The sequence below is a fragment of the Giraffa tippelskirchi genome, chromosome 9, assembly GCF_054371585.1.
Source record: "Giraffa tippelskirchi isolate mGirTip1 chromosome 9, T2T-mGirTip1v1.2.pri, whole genome shotgun sequence".
Lineage (NCBI taxonomy): Eukaryota > Metazoa > Chordata > Mammalia > Artiodactyla > Giraffidae > Giraffa > Giraffa tippelskirchi.
In genome coordinates, this window is record NC_137283.1 from 154,673,187 (window position 1) to 154,691,577 (window position 18,391).

Here is an 18,391-nt window from a genome sequence, read left to right on the forward strand (position 1 = left end):
ATTGTCACTTTTGGAACAAAATTTGTATAATAAAATGACTGGAAGATTAAACAGGTATGATTCTAATACAAAAGATGGCTTCGAAAGCAGTGGTTTGGTTGTTGTTCAGTTGCTATGTCGTGTCTGATTCTTTGCGACCTCATGACCTGCAACACATAGACTTTCTTGTCCTTCACTGTCTCCCGGAGTTTGCTCAAACTCATGTCCATTGAATTGGTGATGCCATCCAACCATCTCATCCTCTGTCACCCCCTTCTCCTCCTGCCCTCAATCTTTCCCAACATCAGGGTCTTTTCCAATGAGTCGGCTCTTTGCATCAGGTGGCCGAAGTCAGCATTAGTCCTTCCAATGAATATTCAGGGTTAATTTCCTTTAGGATTGACTGGTTTGATCACCTTGCTGTCCAAGGGACTCTCAAGGGTCTTCTCCAGCACCACAGTTTGAAAGTATCGGTTCTTTGGCACTCAGCCTTCAGTGGTTTGGTATAACACAGCTATTCCTGTATTTGTGGCTTTGGGGGAAAAACACTATTTTTTTGGCTTGTTTTTTCTAACAGATGAGGTGCTAAAGAAAATGCTTTCTTTGGCCTGTTTCCACATTCATCTAATAATTAAGCAGCTACTTTCTTTGCGGCTTGCATTTTACAGGAGGGGAAGCAGCTTAGTGTCTGTCTTCCTTTGCTCAGACAACCTGGACACTGAGACAAGGGTCAGTGAAATTTCTAGCACCCCTCTCTTCAGTCAGGTTCCCTGGGAAACAGACTGAGGTAGAGATTTGCATGTGAGGAGTTTTATTAGGAATGTTCTCAGGAGTGAGGGGGTGAAGGAGCAGGATTAAGGAGAGACTGGTTGAATCGTGCTGAGCTGGTTCCACAGGGGGCTCAGCAGCTGGGATGGCCATTCAGAGTTGCTTGCTTCAACTGGTCAAGGTAGCCGCCTTCAGAGGGGACAGATTCCCAAAGAGAGCTCCATTTGTGAGCCATGAGCAGCTAAGGGGAAGAATGCCTTTGTCTTCAAAGGGGAATCAGGTGATGCACAACAGTATCCACTACAGTCCCTTCAAAATCAGTGTCAGATGATCTTGGAACTTGAAGAGAGACAGGGTGAAGATGGGTTGGCGTGTGCCTGAATCTTTCATCCTTTTCACTTTGTAAATTATTATAGAGAGACTAGGTTCTTTACAAAAATTCCATGGCAACGCAACAGTTTAGATTCCCCATAGAAATAATTTTGTCTGCAGCATTTGACTTAAAACACAAATTAAACGACACATTACCAGTCTTCTATTTGTGTCTGAATATTTAACCTTGCTTAGAATTTTTCTTCTGTCTGCATATACATGAAGAACCTAGAATGTGTGGAAAGAAATTCCTGGCTGTAAATAAGAGACTGATGAAAGGCTTGCATTCAAATGATATATTTGTGACACACTAAGAATTTGGAATCTATCAATCGGCAATAGTAAAATGACCAAGTAATTCCCATCTCCTGCCCCCTCATCAAGTGTTTCTAAATGATGGCGCAGCTGAAGAGATTGTCTGGTGATAGCGGGATGTGTCTTTGCTTCTCTCTTTTTGGTATCTTGTGTTGTCTTTCTCCCTGCGCAGTTCTTCCCTCTTGCTACCTGTCCATCTTTAGGTATTGACATACCTAATAGATGCCTATAGCTTCAACAAATAAAAATAATTTTAAAATACAGATCCTGTTCCTAAGAATTGTATCATTTAGTTAGAGAGCAGGCCTCATAAGCATGAAACTAACGAATATTCTAGAATGATGTAAATTAGTACCAATGGACATAGTCATCAGATGCTGCAAGGGATCAGGGGTTGAGCTTATGCTGTGATTTTGAGGAGGTGGAGGAAACTTCCTGTAAGAATAGGGCCTTAAAAAATTGGCAAGAGGTGTGTAAGTATGAAAGTTAAACCCGATTGGGAAGAGAGTGTGGCACGTGGTAGGACAGTTTGGTCGTATAGTTGACCCTTGAGTAACACAAGGATTATGGGCTCTGACCCTCTGGCAGTCGAAAATCCACGTGTAACTTATCCTTGGCGCACTGTTTTCAACTAACCACAGTCATATAGTACTGTAGTGTTTACTTAAAATCTGTGTGCAAGTGGACGCATGCAGTTCAAATCCTTATTGTTCAAGGGCCACGTGGAGGAGTAACAGAGTGGTGGCTTGGGTCTCCTGAGCATGCGGGAGTAGAGAGGTGGGGTAGGAAGGGGTGAAGAGCTGGGGGTTTGGTGGGGCGGGTACTGATGTAGCTTTTTCAGGGTCTGTGAAGTAACACCGGGATGTAAGGTTTATTATAGCCTCGAGACCTAAGGGCGGAGAAGGCAATGGCACCCCACTCCAGTACTCTTGCCTGGAAAATCCCATGGATGGAGGAGTCTGGTAGGCTGCAGTCCATGGGGTCGCAAAGAGTCGGACACGACTGAGCGACTTCACTTTCACTTCTCACTCTCATGCATTGGAGAAGGAAATGGCAACCCACTCCAGTGTTCTTGCCTGGAGAATCCCAAGGACGAGGGAGCCTGGTGGGCTGCCGTCTATGGGGTCGCACAGAGTCGGACATGACTGAAGCGACTTAGCAGCAGCAGCAGCAGCAGGCCTAAGGGAGGATCACGCGTTTTTAAATTGGGATGAAAGCATGATGAATGCATCCTCTTTGGAAGATTAATCTGGCAGTGGCTTGGATAGGGGTCAGAATGACCCTGGTCTGGATGTGCAGCTATGAAGGTCTGGACCAGAGTAACGTGAAAAAAGTTTAACAATTTACATGGAAGATGTTTCTCCAAATGCATTATCTTCTATAATTTTATAGAATATTAAATATTAAATAGTTTCCTATGCACCTGAATTGAAATGTTCCTCAAACAGAAGATTTATTTATAGTGTAGCATGTGGGATCTTAGTTCCCTGGTCAGGGATTGAACCTGTGCCCCTGCAGCAAAAAGTCTTAACCACTGGACGGCCAAGGAAGTTCCAAAATATCCTCTTTATTTAAAGAGTGACAGCTAGCAAACTACAAACTGAACATATTGATAGTTCTACCAAGGAACTGAAAAGGAAGTTGAAAGTGCTAAGGAGGATGGTGGGAGTGGAAGGTTTTGGGGGTTTTGACAAGGCCGCAGCTTCTGGGGACAGACACATCTCTGTGCTTGGCCTCCTCCTTCCCAGAGGCTTGTCGGCTTATGTCTGGGGAGAGGTCTGGTTCTCGGGCAGCCCTGACCTCTCAGCTTTCCGTCTGGGGCAGGCAGGGATGTGATACTGGGTCACAATTCACACGACAAACGAAGAAGCCTGAGGAGGAGGAGAAAGGTTTTCTTCACATTTTCTGCATACCATGTCTCCCCCGTGGTCCTGCATTTCCAGGATCCAAAAGCTCTGATAGTCTGTCTGTCATCAGAGATGCAACTCGTGAATTCAAGTGTGCAAGTTAGAATCTCATACTGATTGTAGTGGGAGAAGGTATGGTTTTAACTGGCTCGCTAACATTTAAAGCCATACTTTAGTCTACCCGATGCCTAACTTAGAGTTTTCAGGTCTTTATGTGTTGTCAAATGTTTAGATCCAGGGAGAGAAAAGGGAAATGGGCAACACTGAGCTGGTCCTGGCCTTTTTTTTTTTTTTGCTTCCTTTTTTTCCTTCTGTTTATGGCCACAAGAAGTCCAAGCAAACATTTTTTAAAAATTTAAATTTTCATTAAATATAACTGTTTTTTCAGTGTTGGTAAATGCTTCATTTATGATGTCAAAATTGGTGCTGTTTTTTCTTGGAGGAGGGGAATCACTTTCATATGCCCCCCTACACAAATCCAAGGGTCTCTGGTGGTTGGATGGCCTGGAGAGGAGCTCTTTTAAAGAATTAGGTAATTATTACTTGTGATCCATTTGCATTCTTTGGCAGAATCATTGCATGAGTATTTAAGACACTGTGCTAATACTACTGATTTTTCATTTCGGTTTTCCCTTCTCCCACCCACCCCAGCTTGCTCTCACCCCTTCCCCCACACCCTTCCCTTGATTCCCTCTGCTGCACACAATCACCTTCTCATATTGTGCGGCTGAATTTCTGGTAAGAAACAATTGGGTTGATCTTTAGGCATTCCACCTAAAAATATTCTCCTTACCAAACCCGCGGTTTTTAAGGTTGTGATTTATTCACGTTTTCCCAGAGGGCTTAGCGGCAGGTAACGTGAGCTACACTTGCTGTGCCCACTGTCCTTAACTCACGTGCCAGATGGTTGTAAAGAAAGCTGTTTTTCTCTAGACTTGCAGACACAGAGTATGAAGCATTAAGCAGGGGGAAGCAGGCACATGCTTAGGATTACTTTTATGAGATGGTTTTGGACGAGAGAATGTTCTATGACATGTAAAGGCAAAGGTATTTACAAATCAAATCAATAAGAACACAATCTCCTAAATATCCCAGAAGTGTATAGTTTTCTCTAAAGTGCCTTTTAAAAACTTCTTTAAAAGAGCAGTGCTTTATCCAATTACCATTGAAAACTCTCAACCTCACTCTATTTTATTTTACATACAAGGACATAATTTATTTATGCAGCACTTTTCCGCAGAGATCCCAAGGACCCCAGATACAGTCAACTTGTCACCTAATGAGAGCTGAACTGAGAGTGTACATTACATCATGTGAGATAAAGTCTCTGGAACAGGTTTTCTTTGAAGAGCTTTGGTTGGAGAAGCTCATTGTTAATTCCCTTTCCCGGTAAAGTCGCTGTTGCAGTAATAACAGCTGAGTTTCAAGCCGTCATGTGGGGACAGGCTTGGCTTAGAAGAGACCGTCATGTGCTCTTGTCCTCAGGCCTTTTGGGGACTCTGTGGGGCGGGATGACGCCACTTGCATTTGGGCATATCCACCTGGGAGCAGACCGTCCACATGGCAGTTCCTTTTGAAGTTCCGAGGGAGGAGGAGCTGTAAATTAAGTCCAGTTAGTACTTGATTTTCCTTTCCATTTATTATTTTAAACAAGTGAACAAGGATGAAACCTCCCCACCCTTAGGTGATCTTGACGTCCTCCCAGATGGCTCCCTCCCCCGATCCTGACTCTCTCTGGGCCTTTCTCACCTCCCGGGGTCCGTTAGGCTGAGAGAAGGGTGCAGGGAGGTGATACCCTGGAAGGAGCAAACTGTCAGCTGGTGGGTTTGGGACCGCACTGGGTTTTGTGAACCATGGGCTTCCTTTTCAATATTTACTTAGTTGTTGCTTTTTTTTTTTAATGATTTTATTTATCTATTTATGGCTGGGCTGGGTCTTCATTGCTGTGCAGGCTTTGCTCTGGTTGCAGAGAGCAGGGCCTACTCTCTAGTTGTGGTGCGAGGCCTTCTCATTGTGGTGGCTTCTCTTGTTGCAGAGCACAGGCTCAGTAGTTGTGGCACACGGGCTTAGTTGCTCTGTGGCGTGTGGTGTCTTCCCGGACCAGGGATCGAACCTATGTCTCCTGCATTGGCAGGCAGACTTTTCACCACTAAGCCACTAGGCAAGCCCTTGTATACACAAGTTTTAAAATCAAAAAGAGGATGGCTTGAGCTCAGACCATTGGAAACTGCAGTGAAGGGAACAAAAGGAACAAAACCTTGAGGAAAATATGATCTAGGGGGTGTGGGTGGAAGCAATATGGGGAACAAAGCATTGGAGTGTATTTGTGAAGGGGGCTTGAGGGGGACGAGGCCAGATTACCAGGGGCTAGGCCAGGACAAGGCTTCCTTCAGCAGGCCGGAGGGGATGGCACGTGGAGGCAGTGCTGAGGACAGGAAGTTAACATTCAGTAAATGGCAACCCACTCCAGTACTCTTTCCTGGAAAATCCCACGGACGGAGGAGCCTGGTAGGCTGCAGTCCATGGGGTCGCTGAGAGTAGGACACGACTGAGCAACTTCACTTTCACTTTTCACTTTCGTGCATTGGAGAAGGAAATGGCAACCCACTCCAGTGTTCTTGCCTGGAGAATCCCAGGGACGGCAGAGCCTGGTGGGCTGCCGTCTGTGGGGTCGCACAGAGTCGGACATGACTGAAGTGACTTAGCAGCAGCAGCAGCAGTTCAGACTCTGGGCCAGGTGGGCGTGCAAACTGGGAATTTGAAGAAGATGCTGTCTTTGCCCTCAGGGTGCTCCCTGTCAAGCAGGGTGATAGACAGCTAAGTGCATAATTTTGACATAATAGAGTGAATTCAGAGCAGATGATATTCTAGAGTGTTGTGGAAGACACACGAGGAGTTCAGCCTCCTGTGTAGTCATGGAGGACTTCCTGGAGGAGGGATGCCCGAATTGCTTCTCAAAGAATGAGGAGTTAATCAGGAGAGGAATGGCAAAGGGAATTCCAGGCCAGGGGTTGGCATGAGCCAAGGCAGAGAGCTCTGAAATGATGTGGTCATCCTGGCAGTTTGAATTTTCAGCACATGATGGGTAGGTGGTGAGAGGCGAGGTGTAGCAAAACTGTCTTCTCTGTTCTCTCTAAGGCTGCAGAGGCTGCTGGTTTTGCCCTTTCTCTGGTGCTTGGGCCACACAAGGCTGAAGTGGTCTGCATCTAACAAGAGAATCTGACCATAGGGTTCCTGGGATTAAAAATCACGCAGTGGCTCCCAGTTGCTTACAAGATAAAGTCCCTGATGACATCTTCCCTCCTTGACCTTTAGCCGCAACATTGAGCTTCCCATGGGTTCCACTTCTTTCTTTGGATTTTCCCTCAAGGCAGATAGGACCCACGTGGACCGCACACCTACATGCAGCCTGCCCCGTCCCCTCCCCCGTCATCGGACTCATCCCTGCTTGTCTGTGATGAAGGGTTTAGCTCCTCCAAGGAGCTGCCCTTGACCGCTCTCCCCACCCCTCCATCAGGGACCCTTCTATGCACCGATAATTCTCAGGGTCTCTCTTTATCTCACACACTGTTTTGTAACTATCCCTTTGAGTATAAGGTCGCTCCTAGAATGAAATACTGCTACTGCTAAGTCACCTCAGTTGTGTCCGACTCTGTGCGATCCCATAGACGGCAGCCCAGCAGGCTCCACCGTCCCTGGGATTCTCCAGGCAAGAACACTGGAGTGGGTTGCCGTTTCCTTCTCCAATGCATGAAAGTGAAAAGTGAAAGTGAAGTCACTCAGTCATGTCCTACTCTTAGCGACCCCATGGACTGCAGCCTACCAGGCTCCTCTGTCCATGAGATTTTCCAGGCAAGAGTACTGGAGTGGGGTGCCATTGCCTTCTCCGAGAATGAAATAAGAGTTCCTAAATTAGGATGGGTAACTGCCCCTCCCCCACCATCTGTTTCCCTGGTACTTGGTTGCAGGTAGACTGTGGACACACCTGTGTCTGCTTTCCTCTTCCCTGAGCTGGTCCCCACTCCAGCCCCTCACCAGCTCCTGGCTCCTTTGCTTCAGGCTTCGCTCTTTCATTCACCAGTGAGCATCTCCTTTCATGTCTCACTCTTCATCCTCATGGTTTCCAAGGCTACAGCTCAGGACTCCTCAGGCCAGGATCCTGTGTGATTCTACAGTAACTCCACGTGGTCAAGTTGTCTGTATCACCCATCTGATGGATGAGTGTGTAGATGCTGGGACAGATGAAGGAAATGGTTCAATGTCATCACACAGTGTCAAGTGGCCAAGCTTGAACACAAATCTGCACTTCTAATGGAATTCAACCTCTCAATGAGATTTGTGAATCAGATTGTGTTTTGCTTGCTAAGGAACCAGGTGATGCACAGTTTTGTGTCAAGCAGAAGTTAAGCTTTAATTTACTTGTTTTCATAACTTGAATGTTTCAGCTTGATATAATGGGAAATATATTTATTATGAATGCATTTGGCAAGTGTATTTGACGGCATGTGAATATCTCAAAGGGAAAAATAAAACATAACCAATGTTCTAAACCAGTAGCTGGTTGCTCTAACTACCAGTTAACTTCAGTGTTTTCTTTGTTACTAGCTGGGCTTTTCTGTGGAGGTCGGTTTTAGTGCTTGGAAAATACTGTACGGGAGTTTTTCAACTTACTCTGCCAGTAAGGAAAAACTAATTATCTTTTAGGACCAACTTAGAAATGGACAAATGACCAAATACTGTGATCAAATGACTAAACAGTAGAAAATATTTTTCTAGGAGTGTTGGGTGTGGCAGGAATGTACTTGTCATCTTTTTAATGCATCACTTACTCATCTGTTATTTTCAGCATTAGCCTTCATCTCCTTTCCCTCCCACTTTCTAGAGTAGACCGTAGCCTTTCTGAGCTCATTAAATAAATATAGATATACTAGCAATAAAGAGGAAATTTTTGCATTGTGTTTGTGTCAGAGCTTAATAATGGGAGTTTTCCTCAATTTTTTGTTAAAATTTTTCTTTTACAAATGAAAGATAAAACTTCCTTTGCATTCATATTAATTTTGTGTTTTGTACTAAGAAATGAAAGCTCAAGCTATATAGCAGTTGAGTTTTAATTTTCATGTCTGGATGAAATAAAAAAAAGTGTCTAGGCACAATTATCAGTATTTTGAGAATGTAGAAAGAAGGGGAAAACCGTCTTGGTTTAAGGGAACTGATTTGGGGCATTTTCATTTTTGATCATATTAGGAAAAAAATCTCTAGAAATTCCCTGATAAATGTGAGATTGGATAATATTACTGTTCTCACGATGATGATGAGATTTTCTGAGGTAGCATGTATGATAGATACAAACTGTCTTCTGTTTCTCTCTTTTGTTTAAAAAGAATGTGTCTTTATCTCATCTTTTGAGGTATAAAGGGATAAAAAATATGTTTTTCTTTTAGTTAATGTTACTTTGAATTTGGACCAAACTTGAGTATCAAGGCTGGTAGGAAATTGAGAGGCAAGAAGTTCACTCAAATGAGAGAGTAGATAGTCTTGCAGCTTCTCTATAGAACACCTGGGAATTTGTGGGGAGAAATATAGTTGATGGTCACATGAAAATTTAAATGAAAGTTGCAAAGTAATTACTAGACAGTGCATGACACCAGCCTTATGAGCAAGAGGACCTGGGCTCAGGGGCTGTGTTCCCAGTGCTCTATGGAAGCCTGTTCCCACGTGTTGTTCCCATTAGGATCAGCTTTGGGCCTTGGCCAGCCTGGAAGGGCAGCTTATTGTGTGACCCTGGTCAAGTCACCTCCTTCCTGAGCCTCAGTGGCCTCTGCTGAGATATGAAGGCCTGGGAGCCCTCACTGCCTGTGTCTACTGGCGTTCCTGGTATGACAAGATCTGTATTGAGCTCGTGGGTCTGGGGTTTGGACTTCTCTCTTCTCTCCGCTTAACCCAAGCACCTGACTCCATGTCCTCACCAGACTTTTACCTGCATATTCTCCCATGTCCTTCTCTACAACTGTGGTGAGTCTATGGAAAGAAAAATCAAACATTTCATTGTTACTTATCCAACCTCAGATCCTCATTCGACCTCTCTGATTCTGCCCATAAAGAACCATGACCTTTAAAACAAGATAAGTATTGTCCTTACACATGCAGTAGATGTGTGACTAATAATGGCTTACTCTGCCACAGAGCAGCTTGGGAATGAAGGCTGTGTTAGTCAGGGTTTTCCAGAGAAGTAGGACCAACACGATGTGTAAAAAATATATTCATAAAGAGAGTTATTATAAGGAATTAGCTCATGTGAATATGGTGATGGGCAAGTCCCAAGATTTGCGGTGAGTCAGCCAGCTGCAGACCTGGGAGAATGGACGGTGTGGTTCACATCTGAAGCCTGGCAGGCCTGAGACCCAGGATGAGCCAATGTTCCAGTTCTCGTCATCAAGAGCCGGGAAAGAAGCTGACACACCCCAGTTTGGAGGCCCATCACAGAGGAGGAATTCTCCCTTGCTTGGGGAGGGTCAGACCTTTTGTGCTAGCCAGGCCTTCAACTGATTGGACCAGGCCCACCCACACGAGGGAGGGCCGTCTGCTTTACTCAGTCTATCCACATAAGTGTTAAACTCATCCCTAAACTCTCTCATAGAAACACCCAGATTAGTGCTTGACCACACATCTGGGCACCTTGTGGCGCAGTCAAGTCGATGCATGGAATTAACCATTACAAAGGAGGAGGACAGGAAACATCATTGAAATGGAAGTAAAGTCCCTTCTCATTTGCATTTTCTACTAAGTTCAGATTAAAAATGCTCTCTATAATGTGCAGTATTGATTGAAATACTAGTTCTCTTGAAACATAGTCACATACATTAATAAAATTCTTGATCTTTGTAGGATCTGCTTTGGGCTATTGGAACCTCCCAGCCCCTTCCTTCTTTCGACAAATCTGAGTGTCAGAATCCATATTCCTCCTATGAACTTACCTGCATTTTGTCTCAGGGTTTTGAGCAGAGAGGTCTGGGTGTGCTAAAGATTACAAAATGTTTCTGGCAAAATTTGAAGATTCCCTGTGTATTGTATAGGATGGAGCTGTCTTTTCTTTCCAGTGATGCTTTGATGTGTAGTTATTTAAATACATTCAGTGATGCCTTTTAAAAAAAAAGCTTTGTAAACTGCAGAAGTCAGTGATAATATGAGATTGTCATCTTCCCTGATCTATAGTGTTTGGCCTAGACCTGGGTTTTATTTTATTTGCTCTTTTGTCTTTTGTTCCTCTGTGGATGCTATGGGCTTCTGTATTGTCTGGTACCCAATAACTCACTGGTTTTCCTTTTCTTTCATACCTCCACTCTCTCCAGACCCCTTAAAACGTATCTCATTAGCTGTTTCACATGGAGTTATAAATAAGAGATAAAAGAATACATTATCCAGCCTAGAAATAACTGCATGTTATTAAAAGACAAAAGAATGCATCTACAATTATGTATTTTCAGGTATTAGCTTGTAAAGATATTGGTGAGGCAGAACTGGGAATATAGTTTTTGCTCGGTATTATAGTTTCCAGTCGGTGTAGTTTGTGGTTACATAATACCCATCCATTATTGCTGGAATCTAGAATTCTCTAATATGGTAAAACTGCAGAGAGATTTGCTGTTCAATTTGATCTGCCGTGTAAGTCTGAAACAGTGGTCCTTACTCAGGCTGGGCACCAGAATTGCTAGAGATGCTTTTTAAATTAAATGTCTGCTTTCCTGGGCCTCGTACCTAATGAGTAGGCTCATCAGGCAAAAACCTGGGCATTTTCATTTTTAAAAGCTACCAGGTCATGCTGATATTGATTCAAGGCTGACGTCGGTGGGCTATTACATCACTAGCAAGGTCATACGGTGTCTTCAGTGAAGTTAGATTAGAGATTGAGATTTTTCAGTGCACTCTGGGAGATTTTGCTGTTTTGCTGACAAACTATGATAAATCAACAAATTACTTGTTTAGATCTTGTAGCCATCATATTTCTTTCCTGTAGAAAGGTGTGCAGTGATCTTCCTAAGAAATAGATAGAGAGTACTTAGAGGGACTCTAAAGAGCACCCAGAATTTGTTCTGCGTTTCTCTGGAGAGAGATGGAGGGAAACAGTGTTCATTGTCAGAGATCCTTCAAAATACCATTTATCCAGGATCAGGGATTGACCTGGAAAGTGTACTGTGAAAGGTTAGAATCTGTTTGGGTGCAAAGCTTGGCAAAACTGGAGATGCAGTTGCTGCAAATGAAATGACACAGTTCTTGTAGAAAATCATTGTGAAGACTTCACTACAGACCTTCCCTTGAATTTCGAGATTGCTTTGAACACTCTTTGAAGCCCAACTTCTTGTTCTGTTCTGAATCTCTGTGCTGACAACTTCCTAGAGCCTTTCTTCGCCTATTCATTTATGTTTAAATGAAGGTAATGCTTACACATAATGTACTTTGACATCCTTGGAAGAAGGGAGAGTGGCCCCCAGAGTTTGCATTTCTTTACCAATTTATGAATTGAGTTTTGAAGAATATATAGAAAGTTTTATATTGTAAATAATTATATATGTCTTTAAACATTTTTTTAAATTTATTTTTGGCTGTGCTGAGTCTTCACTGATGCATGGGCTTTTTTTTTTCTTCTTCCTCTCTAGTTGTGGAGAGTGAGGGCAACTCTCCAGTTGGGATACAAGAGCTTCTCATTGCAGTGACTTCTCTTGTTGCAGAGCACAGATTCCAGGGCACATGGGCTTTCATAGTTGTTCCTAGGCTCTAGAGCACAGGCTCAATAGTTGTGCACATGAGTTTTTGTTGCTCCAAAGCATGTGGGATCTTTCCGGATCAGGGATCAAACCTGTGTCTCCTGAACTGACAGGCAAATTCTTTACCACTGAGCCACCAGGGAAGCCCTGTATGTATCTTAATAAAGACCTATAGATGGTGATTCTTCCCAGTATACTTAAAGTAGGAGTAAAAGCTCTGTTTGTCCTTATGCCTGAAGTTCATCTGCTCTTTCTTGTTTCGAGTCATTCTGAGAATGTACAGAAATGTGCAATCACTGCCTCCATTCATCCCGCATCTGTGTGCATTTCAGTTAATATGGTTTAAGATCAGAGGCTGTGAATGTAAATGTAACACAGTGAAGTAACTGACTTAGAGTTGTGTATCTTGCCTTAAGCCAGCATGGTTTTCAGTGCTGGAGTTCTCCAAAGGTCATGCCATGGCTCCGTATTGGCACCACTGGTTTGGTTTTGTCTTTGGCCATCCTGATGAAGTACAGTGCTGTCTGACCCCATTGGTTTTGGTGGGAGGGCTTCAGATGGGGTGAGCAGGGAAGGCTCATTTGAACCATGCAACACCAGCTAAAATGATTTTTTCCTTAAAGTTTGTGGAAGGGGTCACATTTTCAATTTGACCTGTGAAAATGCCTCATTTTTATTTAAATTAATCCTATTCTTTCTTAAACAGATCCAGCAATGGGAGCAGAACCTGGAGAAGTTTCACATGGATCTGTTCAGGATGCGCTGCTATCTGGCCAGCCTGCAGGGCGGGGAGTTGCCGAACCCCAAGAGCCTCCTTGCTGCCGCCAGCCGCCCATCCAAGCTGGCCCTGGGCCGACTGGGCATCTTGTCAGTTTCCTCTTTCCACGCCCTGGTAAGTTTCCAAGGAAGGCAGGTCAGCGGCATGCAGGGAGCACTGCGGAAGCTCACCTTTTTCCAGCTGGTTGACACTCGGCTCTGCTGTGACTTAACCCAGTAACTGACCAGGGCCACCCAGGGACCTGGTGCTGGGGAAGGGAGGGTTGGTGTCCTGCTGTAGAGTGTCAGCTTCTCTGCTGCTCATTCTTCAAATCCAGCTTCCCAGGTGGTGCAGTGGCCAAGAATCTGCCTGTAAAATAGGAGACACAGGAGATGCGGGTTCAATCCCTGAGTTGAGAAGATCCCCTGGAGAAGGAAATGGCAATCCGCTCCAGTATTCTTGCCTGGGGAATCCCATGGATGGAGGGGCCAGGGCTAAAGTCCGTGGGGTCACAAAGAGTCGGATACAACTGAGCGTGCAAGCAAGTACACAGCCACTAAATATTCCCATCCTGCATCTGCCCTTCTGTCTGTTCCACCTCGTACAGTCAGGAAGGTGGAATCCCTGAGGAATAGCGACAATGGTGTGAAGAATCGAAGGGCTGATTGAAGGTGGTTTGATCTGATCTGCCGAGAGTTCCACTGGGTTTTGTGAGATCATTTCTGCGTGGGTTGCTTCCGTGGATAGTACTGGCTCTGGGGGTCTGAAGGTTGTTCTGCCAACCCTACTGCCCACCCTGGAGAGATGTGACTGTGGTAGCTAGACTTATGTTATCTAGATAAGAGATCTCTTGTGAATGTGCCTCTGGTATGTCAGACTTGGAATAACTGTGGGGACTGGTCAGAACACCTGGTGGCTCAGATGGTAGAGGATCTGCCTGCAGTGAGGGAGACCTGGGTTTGATCTCTGGGTCAGTAAGATCCCCTGGAGGAGGAAATGGCAACCCATTCCAGTATTCTTGCCTGGACAATTCCATGGCCAGAGGAACCTGGTGGGCTACAGTCCCTGGGGTCGTAAAGAGTCGGACACAGTTGAGCAGCTAACATTTATAACATGCAGGGCTTATTCCTGTTAGGACATAACACACTTAATGATGTTTCTAAACTGTGTTTTAAATCAGGTATGTTCTAGAGATGACTCTGCCCTTCGGAAGAGAACTTTCTCACTAACTCAGCGGGGAAGACACAAGAAGGGCTTGTTTTCTTCCTTAAAAGGCCTGGACACACTTGCAAGAAAAGGGAAAGAGAAAAGACCGTCTATAACTCAGGTGAGTTGCTCAGCACGGGAGGGACAATAGACCTAGGGGGAAATCTCTGATATGCTGTGAATCATAAATGTTCACCAGCCCTCAGAATGAGATCAAAGTTGCTTCAAAGGGATGCAGTTTATAGCACGGACTTTTTTTTTTTTTCTCCAAAAGAAAACACTCATGTTGCTCAGTCTCTTTTTGGCACTCCCAAAGAGGTGTTCACACCTTACATCTGCAGCGCGTGGGAACACAAAGACAAGACTCCTCAGAAAAGCATCTGCACTTGTCATTGGCCTTTGGGAGTAATTGTCATAGATTTTCTGTTAACAACCAACATGTAAAATTAATAATAGAATAACAGCAACTGAATTCTGTTGATAGTGCCAGACTCTTTGCTGACTTCATCTGTATGACACGAAGTAGGCGTTTTGTCATCGCTTACTACAGATGAGGAGCCAGAGATGGGGAGAGATGAAGTCACTTCCTCTCCCTGTTTCTGAGCCAGCCGAGAGTCAGGGTTGGGGCTTGGTCTACCTGGATGCTGCATCACTGGACTATTGTTGCTAACTATTATCCTAGAAAGAGGATGAGTGGCTATTTAAACATGCCAAGTAAAAATAGCCTGAGCACTTATTGTTGAAATGTGGCCCATGGACAGTGAATTGTTCTTGGAACATTTTGATTCATCGTATGTGAAATATTTCCTAATGCTGGTAATACAGTATGTGATAATGATTTTTACATTGCTGAGTGGCATGTTTTAGGATTATTATTTTTTGAAAGACTATTGGAAAGATGAGTTATCACAAAATGAGCTGCTCATTTGAGTGAATGGGGAAAATATGATGAAGTCCAAGGAAGTTCTTGTCTTTGTTTCTGACAGATAGCTGTTATTCTGAATATGCTGGTGAAGAGGGTCACATTTTATGAACTTTATTTTCTAATTTTATATGGATGTACACATTTAACTTGTGAAACAGTTTCGTGAAACAGTTTCATGAAACAGGTGAATAGCAGGGAGAGAATCAACTACTATGACTTATCTATAACCCTGAAGCAATAAAGGTGGAAGCAGTAGGGAGTGGATTGGTTGATTGAAAGATAGCAAAAATACATGCGATCCTTTACTTGGCCACTATTTTTGCATGCTCACAATCATGCAAAGAGTTGACTCATTGGAAAAGACCCTAATGCTGGGAAGGACTGGGGGCAAGAGGAGAAGGGGACGACAGAGGATGAGATGGCTGGATGGCATCATCGACTCGATGGACATGGGTTTGGGTAGACTCCAGGAGTTGGTGATGGACAGGGAGGCCTGGCGTGCTGCGATTCATGGGGTCGCAAATAGTCGGACATGCCTGAGCGACTGAACTGAACTGAATCAGAAAGGATATCACGTTTAAAAATTGTGACTCTATTTGTACTTTAATTGTGAAATTAATCATCTGTTGGTTATAAATGAAAACATTTCTTCATTAGAGATTATGGTTAACTATATACCATTGGCTAATGCTGGGCTCCCCTTTTTGAATTCAATTTCTATGAAGTTAAAATAATGTCTTTGAGGCAAATTCTCATTTTAATCAAGATAGCAAATTATATATAATTAAATGACAACAATAAATATCTTGATAATTTGCTTATAAAATGTTGATATTTAGATAATGCTATATGAGCCTAATATGGTCTTTACGCCATCACATATAGTAAATGTCATTAATGTAAAATTTTATGAGAAGCAAAAGCATTTGGTTGAACATTTTTGTGTTAAAAAGATATGAAGCTAATTGTAGTGTTGGTATTTATATAACTCCAAGATGTGTGGTTCTAGGTGAGTGATCACACCATCGTGGTTATCTGGGTCAGTAAGACCTTTCTGTACAGTTCTTCTGTGTATTCTTGCCACCTCTTCTTAATATCTTCTGCTTCCGTTAGGTCCACACCATTTCTGTCCTTTATTGTGCCCATCTTTGCATGAGATGTTCCCTTGGTATCTATAATTTTCTTCATAGCCTTTCCCATTCTATTGTTTTCCTCTGTTTCTTTGCATTGTTCACTTAAGAAGCCTTTCTTTTTTAAACAATTTATTTTCATTGGAGGATAGTTACTTTACAATATTGTGGTTTTTGCCAAACATGGACGTGAATCAGCCACGAGTGCACATGTGTCCCCCCCTCTTGAACTCCTCTCCTACCTCCCTCCCCGTCTCATCCCTCTGGGTTGCCCCAGAGCACCGGCTTTGAGCTCATGCATTGAACTTGCACTGGTCATCTGTTTTACATATGGTGACATGCGTGTTTCAATGCTATTTTCTCAAATCTTGCTTATTTCTCTTTGCTGTTCTTTGGAACTCTGCATTCAGATGGGTATATCTTTCCTTTTCTCCTTTGCTTTTTGCTTCTCTTCTTTTCTCAGCTATTTGTCAGGCCTCTTCAGATCACCATTTTACCTTTTTGTATTTCTTTTTCCTGGGGATGGTTTTGATCACCGCCTCCTGTGCAGTGTTAGGAAATGTTCAATGTAAAGTCCAGTGGGCCTTAGGAAGCATTACTACAAACAAAGCTAGTGGAGGTGATGGAATTCCAACTGAGTTATTTCAAATCCTCAAAGATGATGCTGTTAAAGTGCTGCACTTAGTATGCCAGCAAATTTGGAAACTCAGCAGTGGCCACAAGACTGGAAAAGATCAGTTTTCATTCCAATTCCAAAGGACAATGCCAGAGAATGTTCAAACTACCACACAATTGCATCATTTCACATGCTAGCAAGGTCATGCTCAAAATTCTCCAAGCCAGGCTTCAACAGTACATGAACCAAGGACTTCCAGATATAAAAGCTGGATTTAGAAAAGGCAGAGGAATCAGCGATCAATTTGCCAACATCTGTTGGATCATAGAAAAAGCAAGGGAATTCCAGAAAAACATCTACTTCTGCTTCATTGACCGTGTTAAAGCCTTTGACTATGTGGATCGCAACAAACTGTGGAAAATTCTTCAAGAGATGGGAATACCAGACCACCTTACCTGCCTCTTGAGAAACCTGTATGCAGGTCAAGAAGCAGCAGAACGGACATGGAACAATGAACTGGTTCCAAATTGGGAAAGGAGAACATCAAGGCTGTATATTGTCACCGTGCTTATTTAACTTAAATGCAGAGTACATCGTGCAAAATGCCGAACTGGATGAAGCACAAGCTGGAAACAGGATTGCCAGGAGAAATATCAATAACCTGAGACATGCAGAGGACATCACCCTTATGGCATAAAATGAAGAGGAATTAAAGAGCCTCTTGATGAAGGTGAAAAAGGATAGTGAAAAAACTGGCTTAAAACTCAACATTCAGATACTTAAATCATGGCAACCGGCACCATCACTGCATGGCAAATAGATGAGGAAACAGTGGAAACAGTGACAGACTTTATTTTCTTGGGCTCCACAATCACTGCAGATGGTGACTGCAGCCATGAAATTAAGACTCTTGCTCCTTGGAGGAAAAGCTATGACAAAGCTACATAACATATTAAAAATCTGACAAAGATCTGTATAGTCAAAGCTATGGTTTTTTTAGTAGTCATGTATGGATGTGAGAGCTGAACTATAAAGAAAGCTGAGCTCCGAAGAATTGATGCTTTTGAACTGTGGTGTTAGAGAAGACTCTTGAGAGTCCCTTGGACTGCAAGGAGATCCAACCAGTCCATCCGAAAGGATATCGACCCTGAATATTCATTGGAAGGACTGATGCTAAAGCTGAAGTTTCAATACTTGGTCACCTGACGCAAAGAGCCAACTCATTGAAAAAGACCCTGATGCTGAGAAAGATTGAGGAGGAGAAGGGAATGACAAAGGACGAGGTGGTTGGATGACATCACTGACTCAATGGACGTGAGTTTGAGCAAACTCTGGGAGACAGTGATGGACAAGGGAGCCTGGTGTGCTGCAGTTTATTGCAGAGAGTTGGGCATGAACTGAGCAACTGAACAGCGAATCTATATAACTGAATGCAGTCGATATTGTGTGTGCTAATTTGCTTCAGTTGTGTCCTACACTTTGCAACCCTATGGACTGTAGCTTGTTAGGCTCCTCTGTCTATGGGATTCTCTAGGCAAGAATACTGAAGTGGGTTGCCGTGCCCTTCTCTAGGGAATCTTTCTCACCCAGGGATCGAACTGAGCCTCGTGTGTCTCCTGCCTTAGCAGACAGATTCTTTACCACTAGTACCACT

General features: G+C 43.6%; 1 protein-coding gene across 40 annotated transcripts in view; it reads left to right on the forward strand.

Moving 5' to 3' along the window:
* TIAM2 (TIAM Rac1 associated GEF 2) overlaps positions 1 to 18,391 on the forward strand; it is a 230,158-nt gene that overhangs the window by 129,379 nt on the left and 82,388 nt on the right. For 37 of the 40 annotated variants that reach the window (XM_081529173.1, XM_081529179.1, XM_081529192.1 and 34 more), the window contains 2 exons: positions 12,810 to 12,995; positions 14,041 to 14,187. In XM_081529173.1, coding sequence (XP_081385299.1) covers positions 12,810 to 12,995; positions 14,041 to 14,187 — 333 coding nt within the window. Of the gene's footprint in view, positions 1 to 9,978; positions 10,093 to 12,809; positions 12,996 to 14,040; positions 14,188 to 18,391 lie in introns of those variants that run through there. The other 3 variants (XM_081529211.1, XM_081529212.1, XM_081529213.1) reach the window with 1 other exon arrangement.